The 20,602-nt window shown below is 46.4% G+C and overlaps 1 protein-coding gene across 1 annotated transcript in view; it reads right to left on the bottom strand.

The window, feature by feature from the left end:
* Window positions 1–20,602, bottom strand: part of ADAMTS12 (ADAM metallopeptidase with thrombospondin type 1 motif 12) — a 405,749-nt gene that overhangs the window by 28,678 nt on the left and 356,469 nt on the right. The window contains exons 20-21 of the mRNA XM_083151803.1: window positions 11,212–11,358; window positions 9,623–9,776 (exon numbers count right to left, since the gene is read on the bottom strand). Of these exons, the coding sequence (XP_083007929.1) occupies window positions 9,623–9,776; window positions 11,212–11,358 (301 nt within the window). The remainder of the gene's footprint in view (window positions 1–9,622; window positions 9,777–11,211; window positions 11,359–20,602) is intronic.

Below are 20,602 nucleotides of genomic sequence, written 5' to 3'. Positions count from 1 at the left end.
GAGAGAATTAGATTTGGGTGGGGTTTTTCTTCAAAGTGAGATCTATATTGCAGTGTAAAAATAAAGCAGCCAGTATTTTCCCTGCACAGAAACAAAATAACTCACCCAAATCTAATTCTCTCTGCACATTTTACATCTGCCCCCCTGCAGTGCACATGGTTTTGTCCATCTAAGAAGGATTTTGTCAGAAAGAGTGAACTAGAATAACCCCCCAAGTGATTATCGAATGCCTGCACATGCATACAGATTCTAGCGCACACACACGAGCCCGAATAGTGACATAAAAATCGTACGTATCATAAACGCAAAGTGGGCGGAGCTTCACTGACAGGCAGCCGACAGTTGTGAGCTATAACCGGATGTTTTCTGGGAGGATCAGAAAATACGCAGGCGTGATCAGATGTTTTAATGGAGGGTGTGATCAGCCTATCTCAGTCACAGGTGACCGATAAGGTTAGACTTTTTTCGCAAATTTGTCATGTAACGTCATCTGCCTTCCACCATCATGCATCAGCCTGCCCACGTAACCATGGGAACGCCCATGAAACGCTGGACATTCCCATGTCCCAGCTACAACACCGCCCCCCCTCATTTGCCCCGCCCCCCTGAACGACCTGGCGACAGTATAAATCGCAGAGGCTGTTCACAGGCAGGGGCTGAATTTGATTCACTCCATGTGTACCAGCATTGGTCCCTTACTTACATTTGCAGAGACTGGAAAAACCATTAGAGTTGCTCTGCCACTCTCTGCTCTGCATGTGCAGAGCATCTAGCCACAGTGAGAGAGGGGGGAACATGAACAGCAGCTGAGTGCTGGCCAACGCCCCACAGCGGCAAAAAGGGGGTGTGGCCTCGTGATCAAGGGCATGGAGTCACACCCCCTTTTACAGGGGCCACACCCCTTTTTGTGAACATGCCGTGCAGGGGTCCCAACTTCTCAGTTGTGTATTCAGTGTGCAGTTGCAGGCTGCAATTCAGCATTGCCATACCCTCCAACATCTGAAGGGCAGAAACCAGTACACATTAGGAAAGAGGGAGTGGTCAAGGCTATAGGGGGCATGGCCATGGAGTAAGGGGATGTGACCACACCCCCTTTCCGAATGTGTACTTGCCATTTTTTTCACATAGGGAGGGATGATAGGAGGACTCACAGGCTTAGAGTGTCAGCCACAGAGTGCGGGAGGGTCCGCACCAGAGCCGAGTGACATCATGATGCGGCACAAGCTGGCTGGGACCCCCGCAATGTATGGAAACGGGTGCAGAACACTGTAGGGCTGGATTACATCTACGTAACCGCCGGGGCCCAATTGCCTGTCAAGGACGAACCGCCTGAGTAAAACCCAGAAAAACTCAGTACAATCAGCACGGAAAAGCAGGGGGTGGGAGTGGGACATGTTAGGGAGCAGGGCTCCTTGTAGGAGGCTGTGTTGGGGGTGTGGCCATTGTGATGGTATCACTGTGGCCAAGCCCCCACTGCACAATGCCAGTATTATAGGGTCATCTGATCCCCCCCGGACCCCCACTAAGGGGGGCTGTTTGCAGTAGATTGCAGGGGATTTGCCTAACTTTTCAGGGAAATCATTCGATTTATCGACCATCGAATGATTTCACCTGCTGCGGGCACATGCGAGGGGAAACGGCGGCGGGGTGTGTGTGTGCGCTTTTGCCGGGGCAGCGTTACAAAGACTCTGTAAACTTGGCAGCTTACCGAGTCAACCAAAATCACCGCTTTTGTTGGTTTGGGGGTTAAAATATTCAAACACAGTTTCGTTAAAAATTCTAATTACTGTCATTGTTCTATGAATAAATTGTCCGAACGTCCCTGTGTTATTAATATAACGTTAGCCATTATTATAGACTCATTTGTGTTACTGCATGTCACTATAAGTGTTGTGTATAAAACTGTACACGTAACTCCTAATAAATCAGTGTTCTCCGAACAACAACAAAGGCTCTTCTTTTCATAGAACGACTGACGCTAAAGTGTTTTAAAGGTATTAATTAACTCAATTCCTCTGTTGTTACTCACAGAATGATGTCCTGATATTATACTCCGGCCCAGAAAACAATTATGTGCTGAAAAGGGGTTGCCAAAGTAATAACAGCCAAACGGAAGACAATTGTCCCCTTTTGTCTATAACAGCTGATGGGTCGGGAAAGTGGAAATTATCAGCTCATGTGTCATCTAATTTACATACACATCACGTATTAATGAATGGATAAATGCACTGTATTTGTCATTTCTCGGATTGTGGCAGAAGGATGCACTGTACGTCAATTAATAACGTCTCTGTTTCCAGCTGTTAATAATCATTTTCACATTCAGATGGAATATTATAGATGCGAGACGGGCGGATGGGATGCCAGCAGTCAGAAGACTGACAGCAGCATACTACTGATCAGAATCCTGATAGGGGCTGGGTTAGAATCCCAGTATTGGTTAAGTATACTTACCCAGTCATTGGGACTCCCCTGAACCCAATCAGGGCTGAGCTCTGATTGGATGTAGCCATCTTCATGGAGCTCAACCCTGATTCATTGAGTGGAGCCCAAGAGACTGATGTCGGGGAGAGCCACATGTGAGTATTTGTACATGAGGCTCATGGTTAAGTCCGGGCATGGCGTTTTTCGTGGCAAGGTGAGTATGTATAGAATGTTGTATGAAAGTCATGCTGTGAGACTACAAGTCCCTGGAGGCAGGGGAGGCTTGCTGGGACTTGTAGTTCAACAGCACAACCTAATGTTATGTTTTATATTTTTTAACTCAAAACCAATCAGCCTGGCACCCACCACCCAGGGGTGCCAGGGAAATTTTTTTTTTCCTAGACAGAATTGCCCCTCCCTTTTGGCACCTGAGTGACACACCTCTGATTGAGCAGCTTACAAACAAAAGTGTTGTGCCAGGGACAGCCCTGGGCTTCAGTCCTGGACAGGTGAAGCTTGGGGGGTGGGGGGCTTTATTGAGGGGTCCCCATCAGAGGCTACGTCCAGGGCTGACCAGTAAGGGTAATAATGTTTTGGCCGGGGAGTCCTTGAATAAAAGTGTCCCACAGGTGAGGCATTGCTCTGCTGGCTGTTGGGCCTCAGTGCTGGTTGCAAAATATGGTGGACCCTTAGGGTGAAATGTAACAGGATGAGAGAATCAGAAATTGAGAGCGGAAATCATTTACACTGCAAAACTAGTTTGATTTTGAAGTGTAAATGATTGCCGCTTTAAAAAAAAAAAAAAAAAAAAACTGGAGCTTTCTCTCACTTTTTGATTCTCTTACCCTATTACATTTACCCATTAGATTTTTAAAATGTTTACTTTTACACACTTTTTTGACAGAACCATGCACAGATCTCACCGATCTGTACATGGTTCAGTCAATCTCGCCTGCCAGAAGCAGGTTTATTTTTTTTGCAATTTTTGGTAATGTTTAGCCTATTACATTTGTGATTTTCATGTTTTCTACGAGAAAACTTCTGGATGCGATTTTTGAAATGCAATTTTTTGTGGTCACAGGATTTTTACCGCATATTGCACACTACTACTACATGTGTGAGTTGCGGAAAATAGCACCCTATTACATATCACCCTATATCTTGCTGCCACAGCCTGGAAAAGTTGTGGCGCCCTTGTCCGTAATAGAGTTAGGACGGAGAATTTTTATACTTAAACGGAAAATAATTATAAATGAGTTATTTTTTTTATTCAGAAACAAACGCATCTGTGATCAGATTAACTTCATTGGCAAACCTGTTTCTCGTTACTTAGCTGGAGACCTTTGTAACTCGCCTTAAGACCTTCTGTACTGATATCATTAAAAACATTGTGATTGTGGTCTTAAAGTTAGAATGTTGAACAATAATTAGGATTAAATCTAATATAAATCTTGTTAAGCACAGAAAATACCCAGGTCTATTTTATTTATTTTATTAAGTAAAACAGAAAATATGTCATTAGACAAAGCTACGATATTAAAGCCCACATTCACCTCACAACAATACATTATTTGTCCATATAATCACTATGTTCATCCTTTTAACAAGTGGGTCGGTGAATCAGCATGGGTCAAAATGAGTGCAAAAATGTGCAAAAACAGTGGCAAATTCACCAAACCCATGTCATTTTTGAGGCCTTTTTGATGATTTACATGGTTTTCGCTATTGTTACATTTTTCACCCAAGTGAAAAATCTGCATGGGGATTGAATAGGGCTGACGCTACAGCCAGGGGGGGGCAGAGGTGGTATAGCAACTGACCAGGGGAAGGGGCGGACACTACTTACACTTCGGTCCGCTCGGTGGTGACATCATCCGAGAGCGACCAGTGGCCGCAGCCTGGTCACAGCAGTCATTGCAGCATAGCCCAAAACAAATATGGCCGCCGCATATGTGCATATAATATATGCATAGGCCATAATTGTTTTGGGCTATGCTGCCGTTTGTGACCAGACTGCGGCCGCTTGCATATATAGGATGACGCCAGCCCAGGAAGAACGGTCAGCGGCCCTGCCAGAGCCGGCCCACCGGGAAATGGCCCGGTTTGCCGGTGGGCCAATCCGCCTCTGGTCCTGTTATAAAAATTATGGGAGCTCTTACCTCTGCACTGGGGGGTATTCAATCCCGGGTCACGACCTTTCTTGGCCCGCTTGACTACATCTCGGCAGGCGGGATTCAAACAGACGTGGATCGTCGGGTTTGTTTTGCCGAGATGCCTGTTCAATGCTGTCAGGAAAGACACCATTGCATAGCGCCCGCCGCTATTTCCCCCATTGGAGCTAGCGGCAGGCGATTGAATACCCCCCAATGTGTTGGGAAAGCATTTGTATATCTATAATGGGCGCAGAGTCTGGGGAAGAAGCAGAAGATTTACCTACCCTCCTGGAATGCCTGGGAGGCTCTCAAAAATCGACAAATTTGAAAAGATGGGCAGCGGACACTCTGAAACCCTGTTACACCACTGAACGCACCTATCAGAGATGAATGCATCATTTGCACATCAGAAGCAGGTAGCTAGTAGGGAAGCCAATCCTGGGGCATTTTTTTCAATCCTGGGATTCGGGATACTGTAACTGTCCACTGTATAATCAATGACTTAAAAACACAAATTTCCCAGGATGTGATGGGAGACACGATTTTGGTCTAGTCACACATTTGGCACTGTCGGGCAATGTAGAGGCGTCAAAGTTCATTAAAAGTCGGATGCTATTGACTCTAAGAGCCGCCAGTAAAAAGTCACATCCAGATGTTTTGTCCATGTTAAACATACAACTCAAAGTACTTCTTTTGGGGAAAGGGGTTGTGGGAATGGACCAGTGCACAGGTTCGTATGTAGTTGTTGTAGAGAAAAATATGTTGAAATCCACAATAAAGAATAATCACTAGGATGAGTATAGAACTCGTCCTAATATTTAGTGACTGCTGTGGAGGTGCTCCCTGGAGAGTAAAATAAAGTGTTTTGGAGGAAAAAAGGGAAAGACTCTCTCTTTGTTGGGGCACTCTTAATTAGAAAAATTACAAAAATACGTGAATAGTCCCTTGGATTTGAACAAGACAAGAACTATACAGGAAACCCAATCACAATATGATAGTTAAGATAGTTTAGTGACACGCTGCTTCTATCTTGTATGTAAGAGTTAGGATTGGTGATGGATTAAAAAGATTTCTTTAATAGTAATTCTTTAAAATTAAGCACTAGACATTGACACACAAAACGGTACATATAACACAAAATAATTTCTCAGAGCTTTCAGAGTGAGCACTTGGGTATGGAAAGTAGTTAAGGTATACTCTTCAAAATTCAAAAACAAACCCTACCATAGATTGTGATAGGTATGTTCAGAAATAGCAATTCCAAAACGAATTTATGACAGCATAGATACTGAAGGACAGTTTATAAGTACAGTATATAAATCAGACACTTGTAGCAATTTTGCTGATTAATCCACAAAATTGGATTAATCAGCAAAATTGCTACAAGTGTCTGATTTATATACTTATAAACTGTCCTTCAGTATCTATGCTGTCATAAATTCGTTTTGGAATTGCTATTTCTGAACATACCTATCACAATCTATGGTAGGGTTTGTTTTTGAATTTTGAAGAGTATACCTTAACTACTTTCCATACCCAAGTGCTCACTCTGAAAGCTCTGAGAAAAAATTACTTTGTGTTATATGTACCGTTTTGTGTGTCAATGTCTAGTGCTTAATTTTAAAGAATTACTATTAAAGAAATCTTTTTAATCCATCATCAATCCTAACTCTTACATACAAGATAAAAGCAGTGTGTCACTAATCTATCTTAACTATCATATTGTGATTGGGTTTCCTGTATAGCTCTTGTCTTGTTCAAATCCAAGGGACTATAAACATACAACTCGTCAGACACAAAACTGCTCTATAAAGTCGGACATAGGGTCTATTCAGCATGGATAGCTAATTAGTGAATTTGAAAATCGAGCGATTATCGAATGACTGCGCTATGCATCACACATGTGCCAGGGGAAATACTGAAAGAAAATACGTAAGGATCATGAACGCAATCTGATCACAGTTTGACTGACAGAAAGACAGCGTTTCTGGGTGGCAATCTGACAGTTTTAAATCGTGCCAGAAAAATGGCAGGCGTAACCAAGAGTTTTAACGGTGGGTCTCTAATGTCACCACTGGCAATGGTACCAGAGCGCCCCAGGCAGGGGGGGATGCTCCGGTGCTCACCCGCCTTCCGGCCACTGTACAGGAGGAGGATACTGGTGATTGTGGTGCTCCGGGGGGGATGCTGTGGCGCTGTGTTGCGGCCGCTGTATAGGGGGGGTGCCGGTGATTACGGCGGCAGCCCGCCGCGGCATTCCGGGGCGGGGGGTTGATGCCCCGTGTGATGCGGCGGCAGGCCGCCGCGTCATTTCCCGGTGGCGTGGGGGTATAGGAGGTCACCAGTGCCACTCACCTCTCTGCACCCTGCTGCCCTGCTGCATACTGGCGCCCTCCAGTGGCCGGCGCCCTAGGCAAATGCCTAGAGCTGCCTCGTTCAGCCTGTCTCAGTCGCAGATTAGTGGCAGCCTCAGACCTATTCACATTTACACAGATGGCAAAGTCTCTTCGATGTTTTGGGTTTTGCATATGGATCAGCGAGTGGATTGCGGTTAGCGATGCATTCACAATTCATTCGCAAATTTGTACGGCGTGTTTTCCCTTTCAGTCTGGGAGGCGGCTTTCTGCTCACAGTCAACTTCTTAAAAAAGCGAACCATGCTGAATTATGCTCATAAATGGAAATTTTTTGTAAAAAAATTTTTTACCTTAAAAATGCAAAAAATACCATTTCTATCAATATAGCTCATGTACTGTACATGTTATTTTTGCACTTTTTCCCCATCAAACGCATCTGATGCAAATCAAATGCACAAGCAGCTTCTGATGAATAAAATGGTATACAGCAGTCCTCAAGGCACACCAAAAGCCCAGATGTTATGGCTATTTAGGACTGGGGTTGAGGACCACTGGTATACAGCATGCCTATATTCTGTATACAATTGCGACTGTATCTGCATAAAAAAATGTGATGATAGAGTGTTTCCCAGCCAAACAGTGTAACATTATTTGGAATGCAGACATAGTCGATACAGTGATATGCGGCGTGCCTTTATTTTGTGTGTATCTGCATACCAAATAATGTTACGCTACTGTAATTTTACAGTTGTACAGTTGCTGTAACACAACATAAGAGTTAAAACTAAGTCACAAAATATAATACAGTTTCTACAGAATGAGGCGAAAAGCCCGCCAGCAAGGCATCATACAAGCCTCAACTCAATGTTTTATACATTGGGCATATTTATAAAATAAAATGGGATCTCTGATGCTGCTGGGAAAAGTTCTACAGAAATACTGAACATGGGAAATGAAAAAGAATCATGTTATTACTATTACAGCCTGGCATAAAGCAACATGATGCAAATTGCCGTGGATGTGCATTGATTCGTACATCGGAGTCAGCAGAAATAGTAAGGTAGTGATTGCCACTAATGATACTTAGTACATGAGGAGCCAGACGCTTGCTCAGCAAGACAGAGCACCGGGCAGCTGCTAGAACTGTGCTGTTATTTAAAGTTAGTTTATTGATTTGTCTTTTTTCTGTTGAGTTCTATCTTTTTTCCATTACTGTCATAACTTTAGAGAAGCAATAAAACATCGATCGAAGAGCCATTAAGTTACATTAAATTAATGAGGAAAAAAGGCAATCGTAGCACTGATTAAAGTCATCTAAACAAACGTGGTGTCTTGGATAAACAATCAAATCATAATAATAATAATAATAATAATAATAATAATAATAATCATATTATAACAAAATAATATTCAAATATATTATACAGCAGCACCCCTGAAATAATACGGCACACACGGCAGCACCCTTGGAATTATACGGAACATATGGTGGTTCTCATGAAATTACACAGCACACTTAGCAGTACCACTGGACTAATGCGGTACATAGGGCAACAACCCTGCACTGAGACGGCCAAATTAAGGCAGCACCTCTGCAGCAAAAAAAATGCGTATATGTTAGTTAAGCTATTTGCTTAGTGGGCTATTCTGCGTAAGTAATCGCATCGATATTAATAATTAATCTATTTATTTTTCCAGGTCTTATTGCATTGCATCGCATTGTACCTCACGCATGCAATGCGATGCGATTTTACACTGTCCTGCCATTTGTAGGTACCCCCCTACTACCCACAGCACCCTATAGCGTTGCAAGTGCAGCGTTGCCCCACTATCCACGCCAGCCTATAGTATTGCAAGTGCAACGTTGCCCCACTATCCACACCACCCTATAGCGTTGCAAGTGCAGCGTTGCCCCACTATCCACGCCATCCTGAAGTGTTGTGAGCGCAACGGAACGCGTCCTCCCAACCTTTTCATACCCCCACTATCCATGTCGGCGTGGAGTTGATTGTATATAGTGTGGCGAGCGCAGCGAGCCACCCAGCCCGAAGCGTGGCTCCGTGGCTCGCTGCGCCCGCCACATTATATAAAATCAACTCCACGCCGACGTGGATAGCGGGGGTATGAAAAGGTCGGGAGGACGCGTTCCGCTGCGCTCGCCACACTTCGGGATGGTGTGAATAGTGGTGTGATGCTTAAGTGTATTCACAAAACATAGTTACGCTACTTTAAATGCATACACCAGTACTATATGCATATAAAGTACTGGGATCGCATGGCACTAAAACGGGACATGCGATGCGATTTCCTTCCGCAAGCATACATAGGTAAATTCTGCGCCCAACTAACATATAAGTACCAAAAAAAAGGAACTAAACCCGCTCATCCCTACTCAGAACACTGGGGCCCCTCACAAGTTCAGGGTCTGGGTGTACCCTTTTAGTGTGTTGTATATTTATCTGATTAAAAGAGTTTGTTAACGTTTATACGTATATGTGCTGTTATTTGTTAATGGTCACTATAGTTGATGGATCATTTTTTGATAGTCCAGGCTGTTCTGCAGGAGCGGCATATAAGATTGAGGTAGTCAGTGCAGATCTTGAGCTAATTGATGTTTTTGTGCCTGAATTTACTTTCTTTTATCTGGGTGTAGTACTTACGCTGCCACAGATGACCTAATGTGACTTACCTGCGCTTTGTGTGCAGTTCTGGATATTACATTCTTTCGTTTCTTGAGGTTTTGGCAGCTTTTCACAAAGGCTGTGGTTTACGGTTCTGTTATTATCGCTATTGACGCACTGAATGTTCCTTTCCTGGACCCCATCTCCACAAGCTGACGTGCACTGAAATAAGCATTACACAATGTAAGGTTCCATTTCCAATCCAATCTGGATTTATTCCGTGTAAAACACATCAATACTGTACGTCAACTGCAAAAGCGCATAAATACATGAGCGAAAAAGTAATATGTCAGCCACAGCTGTAAACATATAAATAAAATGTCAGCGGAGATTTTAGTCACAACATTACCGTAGTCATACCATATACATCACAAATGAATGGTGATTATGGGAACCGCTTTCAAAAATGTTGTTTACAAAAATAAATTGTTATCGCTACTCCTAAGCTTTCCCTTGCTGACGCACAGATTGCGCACCCCTCTGGTCAATACACTTTAATTATAATAGCTATTGACACTTTTTACTCATTTGTAAAATGTCTATGTTTAAAGCTTCATTACATTGCACAGTAAAACCAAAAGGATTATTTATCATCGGGACCGGATTTCAGGGTCTGGCCACCCCTAGGCACCCTATTATTGAGAGAGACAGCGGAGAGAGACAGCGGTTCATTACTCCTCCGCCGACGGTCTGCCTCTCCGGCCTTGCGGAAAATCCAAATGATCATGGCAAGCCAATTACGGCCCGCCGCGTCATCGCCCTGCCTACGAGAATCAGCTTATATTAGCCAATGCAAGGTTGGTGAGCCAGTCGGCGATGGAGGAGCAATGAACAGCTCCTGCAGACACAAGACATCTGGAAGTCTCCGGGGAGGAGGCGGCTATGCAAAAGAGCTCAATGGCCGCCACCCACCGGGTGAAGAAAGAAGGCGCCGTGGAAGCCCCACTGTTCATAAACTTGAAAGAGATATTGCATGACGATCTGATGTCAATATCTTTCCCAGTTGGGCTTCCACATATATCCTCTACTGCCAACTATTATATGAGCATGTCAGGGAGGCACAATATGGGTTTCCTCCCATGATCCAAAAATATACTGGTAGGTTAATTGGCAACCAGAAAAATTAACCCTAGAATGTCTGTGTGTTGATGTACATGTGGTTGGGAATATACTGTAGATTGCAAGCTCCACTGGTCCAGGGACTGATGTGAATATTAAAATATTCTCTGTAAAGAGCCGCAGAATATGTTTGCGCTATATAAATAACTGGTAATAATAATAATATCAGTTAGATCAGGGTTGCCTACCCTCCCGGAATGGCCGGGAGTCTCCCGAAAATCGGGTCCCCCTCCCGGCCCCTCGGAATGTTGGGCAACCCTCCCGGAATCAGGGGGACCCCCACTGTGCCCCCCGATCGCGGCATTTAAATGCTGCTATCCGTGGGTCTCAGAGGAGGGGGCAGAGTCAATTGCGTCATTTTAGCCCCACCCCTCCACGGAGATCCATGAATTAGTGTGTGGCCAGTGTTACTACTTTATTAACTATGACATCACTGTAACACGATTCCCATATCTAACACACAGCACACATAGCGCACCTCTGTCCAATTACTTGCTCTCCAGCGGACGCACGGCTCCTGACTGCAGTTTAATATAACAACCAGACTTTTCCTCAGATCACAACGATTCACCTTTGGGCAAAATATGTCTCTTTGGCGAACACCATTCCCACAGGTCCTCGAACACTGAACAAACAGAAAGTAAATAGTATAAACAGGGGGAGGGGGGGTACAATACAATGACATAATGTAATTTATTGCAAGGCCTTGATGTCAGTACGTTATGCAAGTAGTCAGATGTTAGGAAAATAATAAAATGAAGGCAAATTGTCAATGCTAGAATAAAAGAGAGTGTAGTGCAGTGATATAGAGTGCGGGATGGAGCCGGAAGGGGGCGGGGTGGTACTGAGAAGGGGGTGAGGTGGTAAAGAGCAGGGGGCTGGGTGGTATAGAGCAGGAGATGGAGTGATACAGAGTAGGGGGTCAGGTTATACAGAGCAGAGAAGAAAGCTAAAACAATGAGACAGATATAATATTTATCCGTAAGATCCAAAAGAAAATAGACGAAAATCCTATTCGTTATTGAGACTTCATATTTTCATTACCCATTATACGAAATAAAATATTTAAATTGATTTAGAATATTGCAACAAATATTTTTTTTTAGTGTGGATTTATTACTACTAGTATTTTACCTTTACCTTAATTAATATGGCACCACAGGGGGTCTGCAATGCCTTACACAGGACATACTGTATACAGAAACACTGAGCAAAATGCAATAGACGTGCAGTACAGTACAATGCCATACACAGCACAGAATGCCCACTAAAGCAATGCCAGCCGTACACAAAGGGGTAATGCCCTCATTGGCAGTGGGGAGGACATGACGGTACATGTGAGGGAGGGAAAGCACATGTGGGAGGAGGGCCCTGCTCGGGAGAGTTTACATGCTAAAGGGGGGCGAGGCAGACAGAGAGGGGTGACACAGAGGGGCGGAGACACTGAGCAAGGAGCATACTATGATGTATATCTATATATACAAGGTGATTCATCGCGCCCTACGGGCGCTCTTCACACCATCGTGTGGGGTTCGCCCCCTTAACCTGTGAATGCATTTATTGCGTGAAATATTATTTCTATTTTACTGCGGGTGGGGGATGTGTGCATGTAGTGTTGCCTTGGCTGGGTGAAGGGGTAGTGGTGGTTGAGGAGGTGTGCATGCAGGAGTGGTGTAGGTGGGTGTGGGAGTTGTAGGTGTTGTTTTTGTGTAGGTGGTGAAGGGTGTCTGTTGGTGGTGGTGTAGCTACAGGGGCGGGGGTTCCGCATGTGTGTGTGGTGTAGGGGTGGGTGTGGTGAAGTTGTTTGCAGGATGGTTGGGTGCGATGGTGGCGGTTGGGTTTGAGGGATGGCTGTGGGGTTGTCGTGGGTGAGAGACGGGGTGTGGCGTGGGTGGGGCAGGGTTGGGTGTGGGTGTAGTGCGGGTGTGGGCGGGGAGGTTGTCTTGTTGGGTGGTGTGGGTGAGGTAGTGGCAAGTGGGGGGAGGGTAGTTGGGGTGGTGGAGTTACTTGTGTGGGGGTGCCTTGTGTGGGTGCTCTGTGGTGGTTAGGTGCAGGGGTGCACAGGCTTAGTGACGGACAGTTGCGGTGCTGGAGTGGGTGCGTTGGTGGGGTGTGTGGGGGAGGATTGGTTGCATGGTCAGTGGAGTTTTGCCACTGTAGTAGGTCCAGGGTGAGAACAGCAAGGGGCTCCCTATTTTAGCACCCACCTGTGGCTCTTATAGCTGCTGTCCCAGTACGCAGTCCAGCAAGACAGATGGCAGCGCTGCTTTGTGTGTCTCCCGTTTTGTCCCTTCTGTGTTTGATGATTGCAATATTAGCACAGAAGTGGAGGATTCTGTCCGACAGGGAGAGTCTCCTTCCAGCGGCACTATAGGTGAAGCACCCCAAACTGTAATTTCCTGCCCGGGGAATACGCACGCAGGTCCACACACATTAGCGCTAGCGTTTGGGGGGTGTTGCCGCTATCTGGAGCAACGCCCCTCATAGGTTAGAGGGGACGGCTCCATGCAGTGATGAGAGGCAGGTCGGTGCGGGTCCCCCGGGCAGTATTGTAGCGGTGCAGGAGGGCAGGAGCGTGGGCGCAAGTGAGCAACATGTCAGCGCAGTGCACAGTGAGCGGTGGCAGTAGGAGGCTTCCCCCCTCTTACAGCGGCGGGAGCGTATGGGGGTGTGGACGTTACCTGGAGGCACGCCCAATAATCGCTGCAAGGGCACGCCTCCTGTGGTGATGTGACGGGACCTGCGTGCGTGTTCCCCGGGCAGGAAAGTACAGTATGGGGTGCTTCATGTATAGTGTGTGTGTGTGTGTGTGCAGATGTGTGCACATCATGGTTCTCTTCTTTGATGCCCTGCGGCAGCTATATGGTGTGTGCTCACTCTGTGACTGTGTGTATGACTCCGCCCATCGGTATACACACACTCCCAGAATGATTGACACATGTAGCTAAATATATATACAAACATATATATATATGAATGAATTGCTGTGAGTTTCACTAAAATCAGGTGGCACTCCTGGCCAAGCGGAAAGGTGGGCAAGTGCTCCGCATACCCCACTTACAGAGCACAAGTAGGCGGACCCCATTATGCGATTCACGCCGAATTGTGTCATCGTAGCCCCACTTCCGCATATATTGCTTTTTATGGTGCTTTATAGTGGGGGTGGGGGCCATAATGATGTGATTGTGTGACCACACCCTGACCAGCCCATCTCTCCACCAGCCACAACCATAGGCGAATCTAGGGGGTGGTCCGGGGGTGCATAGGACCACCCATTAGCCCATTTTGTAGCTGAGGGATGGGGCTTTCCAACGAGCCCAGCCTCGTGTCTCTAGCCCCCTGGGAACCGGAGATACTGCCAGGCAAAGCTGGAACGTTTTCCCTATAGGATAACATGGGACCCGCTAATTCCGATCCGCACCCAGTTCAACAGCTGCCAGTTCCCCCTTCTGCATCACTGAAGCTCAAGGTTGATGTCAGTCAAACCCAAATGCCGGGCCTTCAATCTGATACCAGGCTGGATCCATATGGGTTAATTGGATCCAGGGATATTGAGGTTAAACCGTTTTTTTTTTTTTTTCATTTCTTAAATGTCATTTCATGACTGTTTATGTTCTTTGAGGGCAGATTTCTCTGGAACCAAACAGCCCAGTTTCACGGGACCAAAAATCATTCGAAGCCAACTCAAAAGTTCTTCAATATGATACTGGTCTCATGTAAATGGGTCAGTTGGTTCCGAAGATATAGCTTGTTGGTTAAAGGGGTGTAGGGAGAGGGGAGTGTTTGTCTCTCCCCCTCACACCAGAAAATGCAGGGACTAGGCTGGTGTATAAGGGGTCAGCCTGGGAATGTCCCTGCATGATCCTGGTACCACATTCCCGGGTAAATCCCTGCATTTTCTGTTGTGAAAGGGGTATTATTTCAAACAGCCCTGACCTGCAGTGCTCTGAATACAGCCGGGCAGCCCCCTGCTCCCTGCCCAGCTGTCAATGACTGTCACCCCTGCAGCTTCCGCTCCAATTCTTCTCCCCGCTTTCACCTTAGCCCGCCCCCCTTTAATCATGTGGTGCCGGCGCCCGGTGTGCTCCCCCGACGTCACGCACAACAGCGCGCATAATATTTCAAATGTCCACTCGGCTAGAGGGGACACCAGGAGGGGAGTGGGAGCGTGCTCTGCGCTGCGCTCTGCTCCTCTCCCCATAGAAGCAGCTACACCGCTCTCCATCTCTCCCTGCAGCAGCAGCGAAGGCTCATATAAAAATTTACAGTAAGTGGCACTTTTGGGGCATTGCTTAAGGGACGCTACAAGTGGCAGTATGTGGGGGCATTACGCATAATGTGTGGCTTAATGTGTAAGAAGCGTGCAGCATCATGTGTAAGCGGCATTATGTGTGCAGCATCATGTGTAATGGACATTATGTGTGCAGCATCATGTGTAATGGGTACTATGGTGCGTGGCATCATGTGTAATGGGTACTATGGTGTGCGCGGCATCATGTGTAATGGGTACTATGGTGTGCGTTATCATGTGTAATGGGTACTATGGTGTGCGGCATCATGTGTAATGGGTACTATGGTGCCATCAAGCAAGAACCTCCTAGCAATGAGCACGTAGGTAAGCAGCACTTATGTGGCAAATATGTAATGGGCATTACGGTTTGCTATATAGTATGTAATGGGCATCATGATGTGTGGCACAATGTGTAATGGGCATTATGGTGTGTGGCCTAATGTGTAATTGGCATTACGGCGTGTGGCATTATGTGTAATGGGTATTACGGAGTTTGCTAAAATGTGTAATGGGCATTACCGTGTATGGTCTAAAGTGTAATACCACACCCCTTTTATCGATGCCACGCCTCCTTTCCATGGGGCCACGCCCCCATTTTGCCGCGCGGCGTAGCCGCGCAAAGGTCCCCCTACTGTTATGTCTGGTTCTGGGACCACCCATTACCATAATTCTAGATTCGCCTATGGCCACAACCCCTGTAAACTTGCCAGGGTGCCCAGTCCCGGTGAAGCGGACAGAAAAGGTTAAGATCTACCCAGTGTTGTGATTTAAATTCACATATATACGACATAGAATGTTTTTATGTAATCAACCTTACAGTAACTTTCACAGGTATTGCTGCCAAGAACTATTAGAAGCTCAAAGTAATTGATTTGTGGATGATTCATTGTATTCCCTCCTTCCTGACTAATTAATTGTTTCTTACTAAATAGCTTTGAAGTGATGAAATTAACTTCTGAGAGAATAACTGGATTCCTGGTTAATTAATTGCTCTCAGCTCGTTAGATACACTTCAAAGTATCTGTAAGAAAGCTAACCTTGTGGCCCGATCGGAAAATCATACAATCATTACAACAGAATGCAGAGGCAAGGATGAGATGGTGGCAACAGGTGATTAGCTCGCAGTTTATATTTTTGTCATTTAAAAAATGGACAAATAAAGTTACCATATTGTAAAATGTAATATTATAGCAAAAAAAAAAAATAGATCAGGGTCGTCAATCCCCAATTTGTTTTGATTAGAACCAGATCACTCTTTTGTAATTAGTTTCTATTTTATTCTTGTTATCTATACTTTCCACTATACATTATTACATGCGTGGGATGGAAATCAAGAACCTTCATGGCACGCTGATATTCATCCACACAATGGCCGCTAAGAAGTATACATGTCTACTCTCCCTGAAGTTGAAGGAGACTCCCAATTATTTGGTGAGTCCCCTGCACCCCTGGAAGAGCAGGCATAATCACAGGTGACTTAATTAGCGCAGTACCTCAATCAAAGTATGATTTTCCATCTAAGCACAAGCATGGATTTACTGTTAGGGCTGTTTCACACAGTACGGTTCCTGCCGCACGGTGAAATCCCGTACGGCCAGGGAGCCGTGCCGCACTCAGCAGTTGTGAATGGACACTATTGTGTCCATTCACACGGGACGGCCACGGCCCGGCCGCACGGCTGCAGCCGGATCCCCCCACTGGAAGGGACGGCTGCCGGGCTGTGGCCATCCCTGCCATTATAAAATTCTGAGTGCGGCGCGGCTCCCTGACCGTACGGGATTTCACCGTGCGGCAGGAACCGTACTGTGTGAAACAGCCCTTAGGGGTCCTTGAAGACAGAGTTTGGTAAACTCCACTAAAACTAGCGTTTCAGTTTAAAGCTATTGGATTTAATACCCCGTGAGACTGCTGGGTGTACTCTAGTGGTACCAATGGGCCTTATTCAGGTTGGCGCTCTAAGCAGCGGTCGTTCGCTGCTTAGTAAGCAATTACTTCCCATACACTGGAGGGACCCCACCGGCAACTACCTATATGCTGGGTGGACCCGCTGCCCGCCTGCACTGCCGGCCCCCATTGCCTGGAGACTGGACCCCGCGCTGGGGGGGGGTTGATGATGTGATGCTACAGGTGATGATGTCCCCTGCCCACCTGCACTGCTTATTCCTGCTGCCTCCACTCCCGACCCTGCGGCTGGGGGGAGTTACAGCAGCAGCGAGCATACCCTCCCTCAGCAGCCTGACAGCTCGCCCCCTGCCTGCCCTGTACTGCCGGACCCCGCTGCCTGGAGGCTGAACCCCGCACTGGGTTGGGGTAATGGTGTAATGCTCCAGAGGAGTGATGATGTGCAGGGGGGGGGGGGATATGATGCTGCAGGGGGGGTGATAATGTGCAGGGGGAGTGATGCTGCTTCAGGGGGGGGGGTGATGATGTGCGGGGGGGTGATTTGATGCTGCAGGAGGTGATAATGTGCAGGGGGGGTGCTGCTGCTAGGGGGGGGTGATGATGTGGAGGGGGGGGGTGATGTGATGCTGCAGGGGGGGGGGGCTATGATGTGCAGGGGAGGTGATGTGGTGCTGCTGCTGCAGGCCATTTGTAATGACAAGGCAGGGCTGACCCAGGTCCAGTGTAAATGGTCCGACCAGGGTTTTTGGTGTAAAAGGGGTATTAGATGCATGTAACATGATTTGGAGACAGATTGAATGTGGGAAAGAAAGGACAGTTCGAGGATGACCCCTAAGGAACGAGCTTGTGGGGTAGGGTAGATTGTCGAGTTGTCAACAGCGATGGAGATGTCAGGATGGTAACTGTTCTTGGCTGGCGGGAATATAAGTCATTTATTACCTCTTTTTCCAGGAAAATCTCTCCCCGACACCTTCTTTGTCTGTCACTCAATGGTGTGGGGGAAGGTACCTATCAAAAATTTGCTATGGGGCCCACAAACTTCTAGTTGCGCCCCTTGCTCCGTGTGTGGGGCTATAGCGACAGGGATGTGCGGCCCCACATTTCGCTATCGCCCGGCGATTAATATCCAGCATGCTAGTTAAATCTAGTAATCACCGGAGAACCCTGGCCCTGACAGATCACTCAGCGGCACATCGGTTTGCAGAGCTGTGTGCTGAGCGATCTTGCTGAGTGTTCTCAGTGATCTAGCATGGCTCACAACGCTGTAGCACCCTCTGCATCTGTAGCATCTCCCAGTGTGTAGGCTCCATTACACTGTTCAGATTTCCATTTGAACACACCCCAGCCAAATCTAAACTGCCCATACACTTGTGTGATGGCATTCGATGCGATCTCAGGTTCGATTTCCCTTGAAACTCACCGTTCGATAAATCGCATGACAAATGCATTTTTGTGCATTCGATTTTGCATTCGATCATGCAAGATACGCAGCCTTGTGAGTCCATCAGACACCACCCGCAGTGCTGGCTGCCCCCCCCTCCCCCCCGTGACCTCCCGCACGCCTGCAAATGGATGATTTACATAATCATCCATTCACAGGCGAGGAGAAATCATTCTGAGAAACACTGGACGTTCCCATACTGTATGTTAATGTTAGGGTTTGGTGGCAGCTATGGTTTGGGTTATAACAGTTGGAAACCGTTAAGTCGACATGCCGACTCTCAGCGTGGTAAACTTATTGAGATGGGAGTTCTATTGACAATGGGAGGTTGCCCATAGCAACCAATCAGATTCTATCTGTTATCTTCTAGACCAGGCATGTCCAACCTGCGGCCCTCCAGCTGTTGTGAAACTACACATCCCAGGATGCCTTGCCGTAGGTTTAGCATTCCCTAATATCAAAACTGTGGCAAGGCCTTCTGGGATGTGTAGTTTCACAACAGCTGGAGGGCCGCAGGTTGGACATGCCTGTTCTCGACGGTGCTAATTTAAAAAAGTAGAAGGTTGCTATGGGCAACCTCCCATCATTTATAGAACGCCCATGTAAGTAAATTTACCTCAGCATGTCTACACGTCATCCTGCATTTTGATAGTCTGAATGTGGGTTGTGTTGACATTTTGCCACAGCAGTTAAAAAAAAATTCTAATTTGTTGATCACTTGCCCCTCCCCCTGCCCGCCCATGAATGAGCCGAAGGCGTTCGCACATGTGCAAACCCCAACAATCACCCGGGGTAGCGAATTCGGCCCGCACCGAGAATTTCTTCCCCTTTTCTAAATCCATATTTTTGCTGACCCATTTCTGATTCAGTTCACAGCGAGACATTTTTAATTTGCTTTAGCAGAACGGATAGAAGCCACAATGGCTGTCGTTCTCCGTACATGCGCCTGACATTTCATCTTTACCTCAGCACGCTGCATGTAGTAACCGCCCGCCTTAGTGGAATCCTGATAATAATAATTAACAAGCCCGCATATGAAACAGAGATAATAGAGATATTCCGTACAATTAAATCAGACAGGAACCTGCAGGTTAATTCTATTATTTCGGTACTGTGGAAACGCTGTTGATATTCACAGCAGATGCCAGGACATCTATTATTTGCAGCGGGAACCAAAAGTGCAGAGAAAACGATGATATTCAGGAAATGTTCCAATATCCTAGCAACTCTCGTCATATAGCATAATAGGGGCTGAGAGGTGCAGAAGCTGTTTATGTATCTTGTCAGGATTACACCTCTGACAGGTGCACAACAAGAGGACGGCGTTGTTCTGCATGATGGGAGATTCATAACATTCCGTGTGCATAACACAAAATTCCCCTTATAATATTGTGTAAAATGCAGGAACTGAAAAATTGGATTTCTGTGCGTGAGAGATTTAAAAGATTTAAAATGAGTTTTTGTAAAGCTTTTGTACTTTGCAAAATATTGCGTTTTTAACATCAGTTTCATCAACGCTAGTAACTAGTGCGGATGCAGCTAATATGGGGCAGTTTCCAGGGCCAGCAGCTACCCCTGCAACCAGTCACGGGCTGCCTCCAAGGGCCACCGCTCCTCTTTTAACCCTGGCTGACACCGATACTGCAGACATGGAGGAAGTAGTGTGGGAGGGCCACCGGGAAAACATTAACCAAACCTGCCTGGCCTGGCCCACTCTGCCCCTGCTTGTCTGGTTCCAAGCAGCAGAGCAGTGTCATGATTCAGGGGTATTTAGTGGGCGGTGCCTAATGCTGTGAAGTGCCCGCCCTCATCAGGGAGTTGTTTTGTGCTCCAGTTATCATGTGGTGTCTCCGCTGATTGCTCACCCTACCTATCTCTACTAGAGATGTGCAGGCTCTGAGTTACTCTGATTTACTCTGATTTCAAAGCAGGATCTTATTGGCTATCAACTGTCAACAACTCTCATGTGATTTGGGATAGCCAATAAGATCCTGCTTTGAAATCAGAGTAAATCAGAACCTGCACATCTCTAATCTCTACTCCCCTCTTTCTCCCTGACAGTCTATCTTGCTACTATCTCTCTAACCCTGATGCTGTCAATTCCTTTCCCTCTGACTCACTCTCTCTTTATCTCTCCGACACTGTCTCTATCTCCCTCTCTTTCTCTCTCAGACACTGACTCTCTCTCTCCATGGTGCTGTTTCTCTGTGTCCCTGACACACTCTCTCTCTCTGA

The sequence above is a fragment of the Crinia signifera genome, chromosome 1 (genome assembly GCF_055691185.1).
Source record: "Crinia signifera chromosome 1, ASM5569118v1, whole genome shotgun sequence".
NCBI classification, from domain to species: Eukaryota; Metazoa; Chordata; class Amphibia; order Anura; family Myobatrachidae; genus Crinia; species Crinia signifera.
This window is presented reverse-complemented; position numbering and strand designations above follow the sequence as displayed.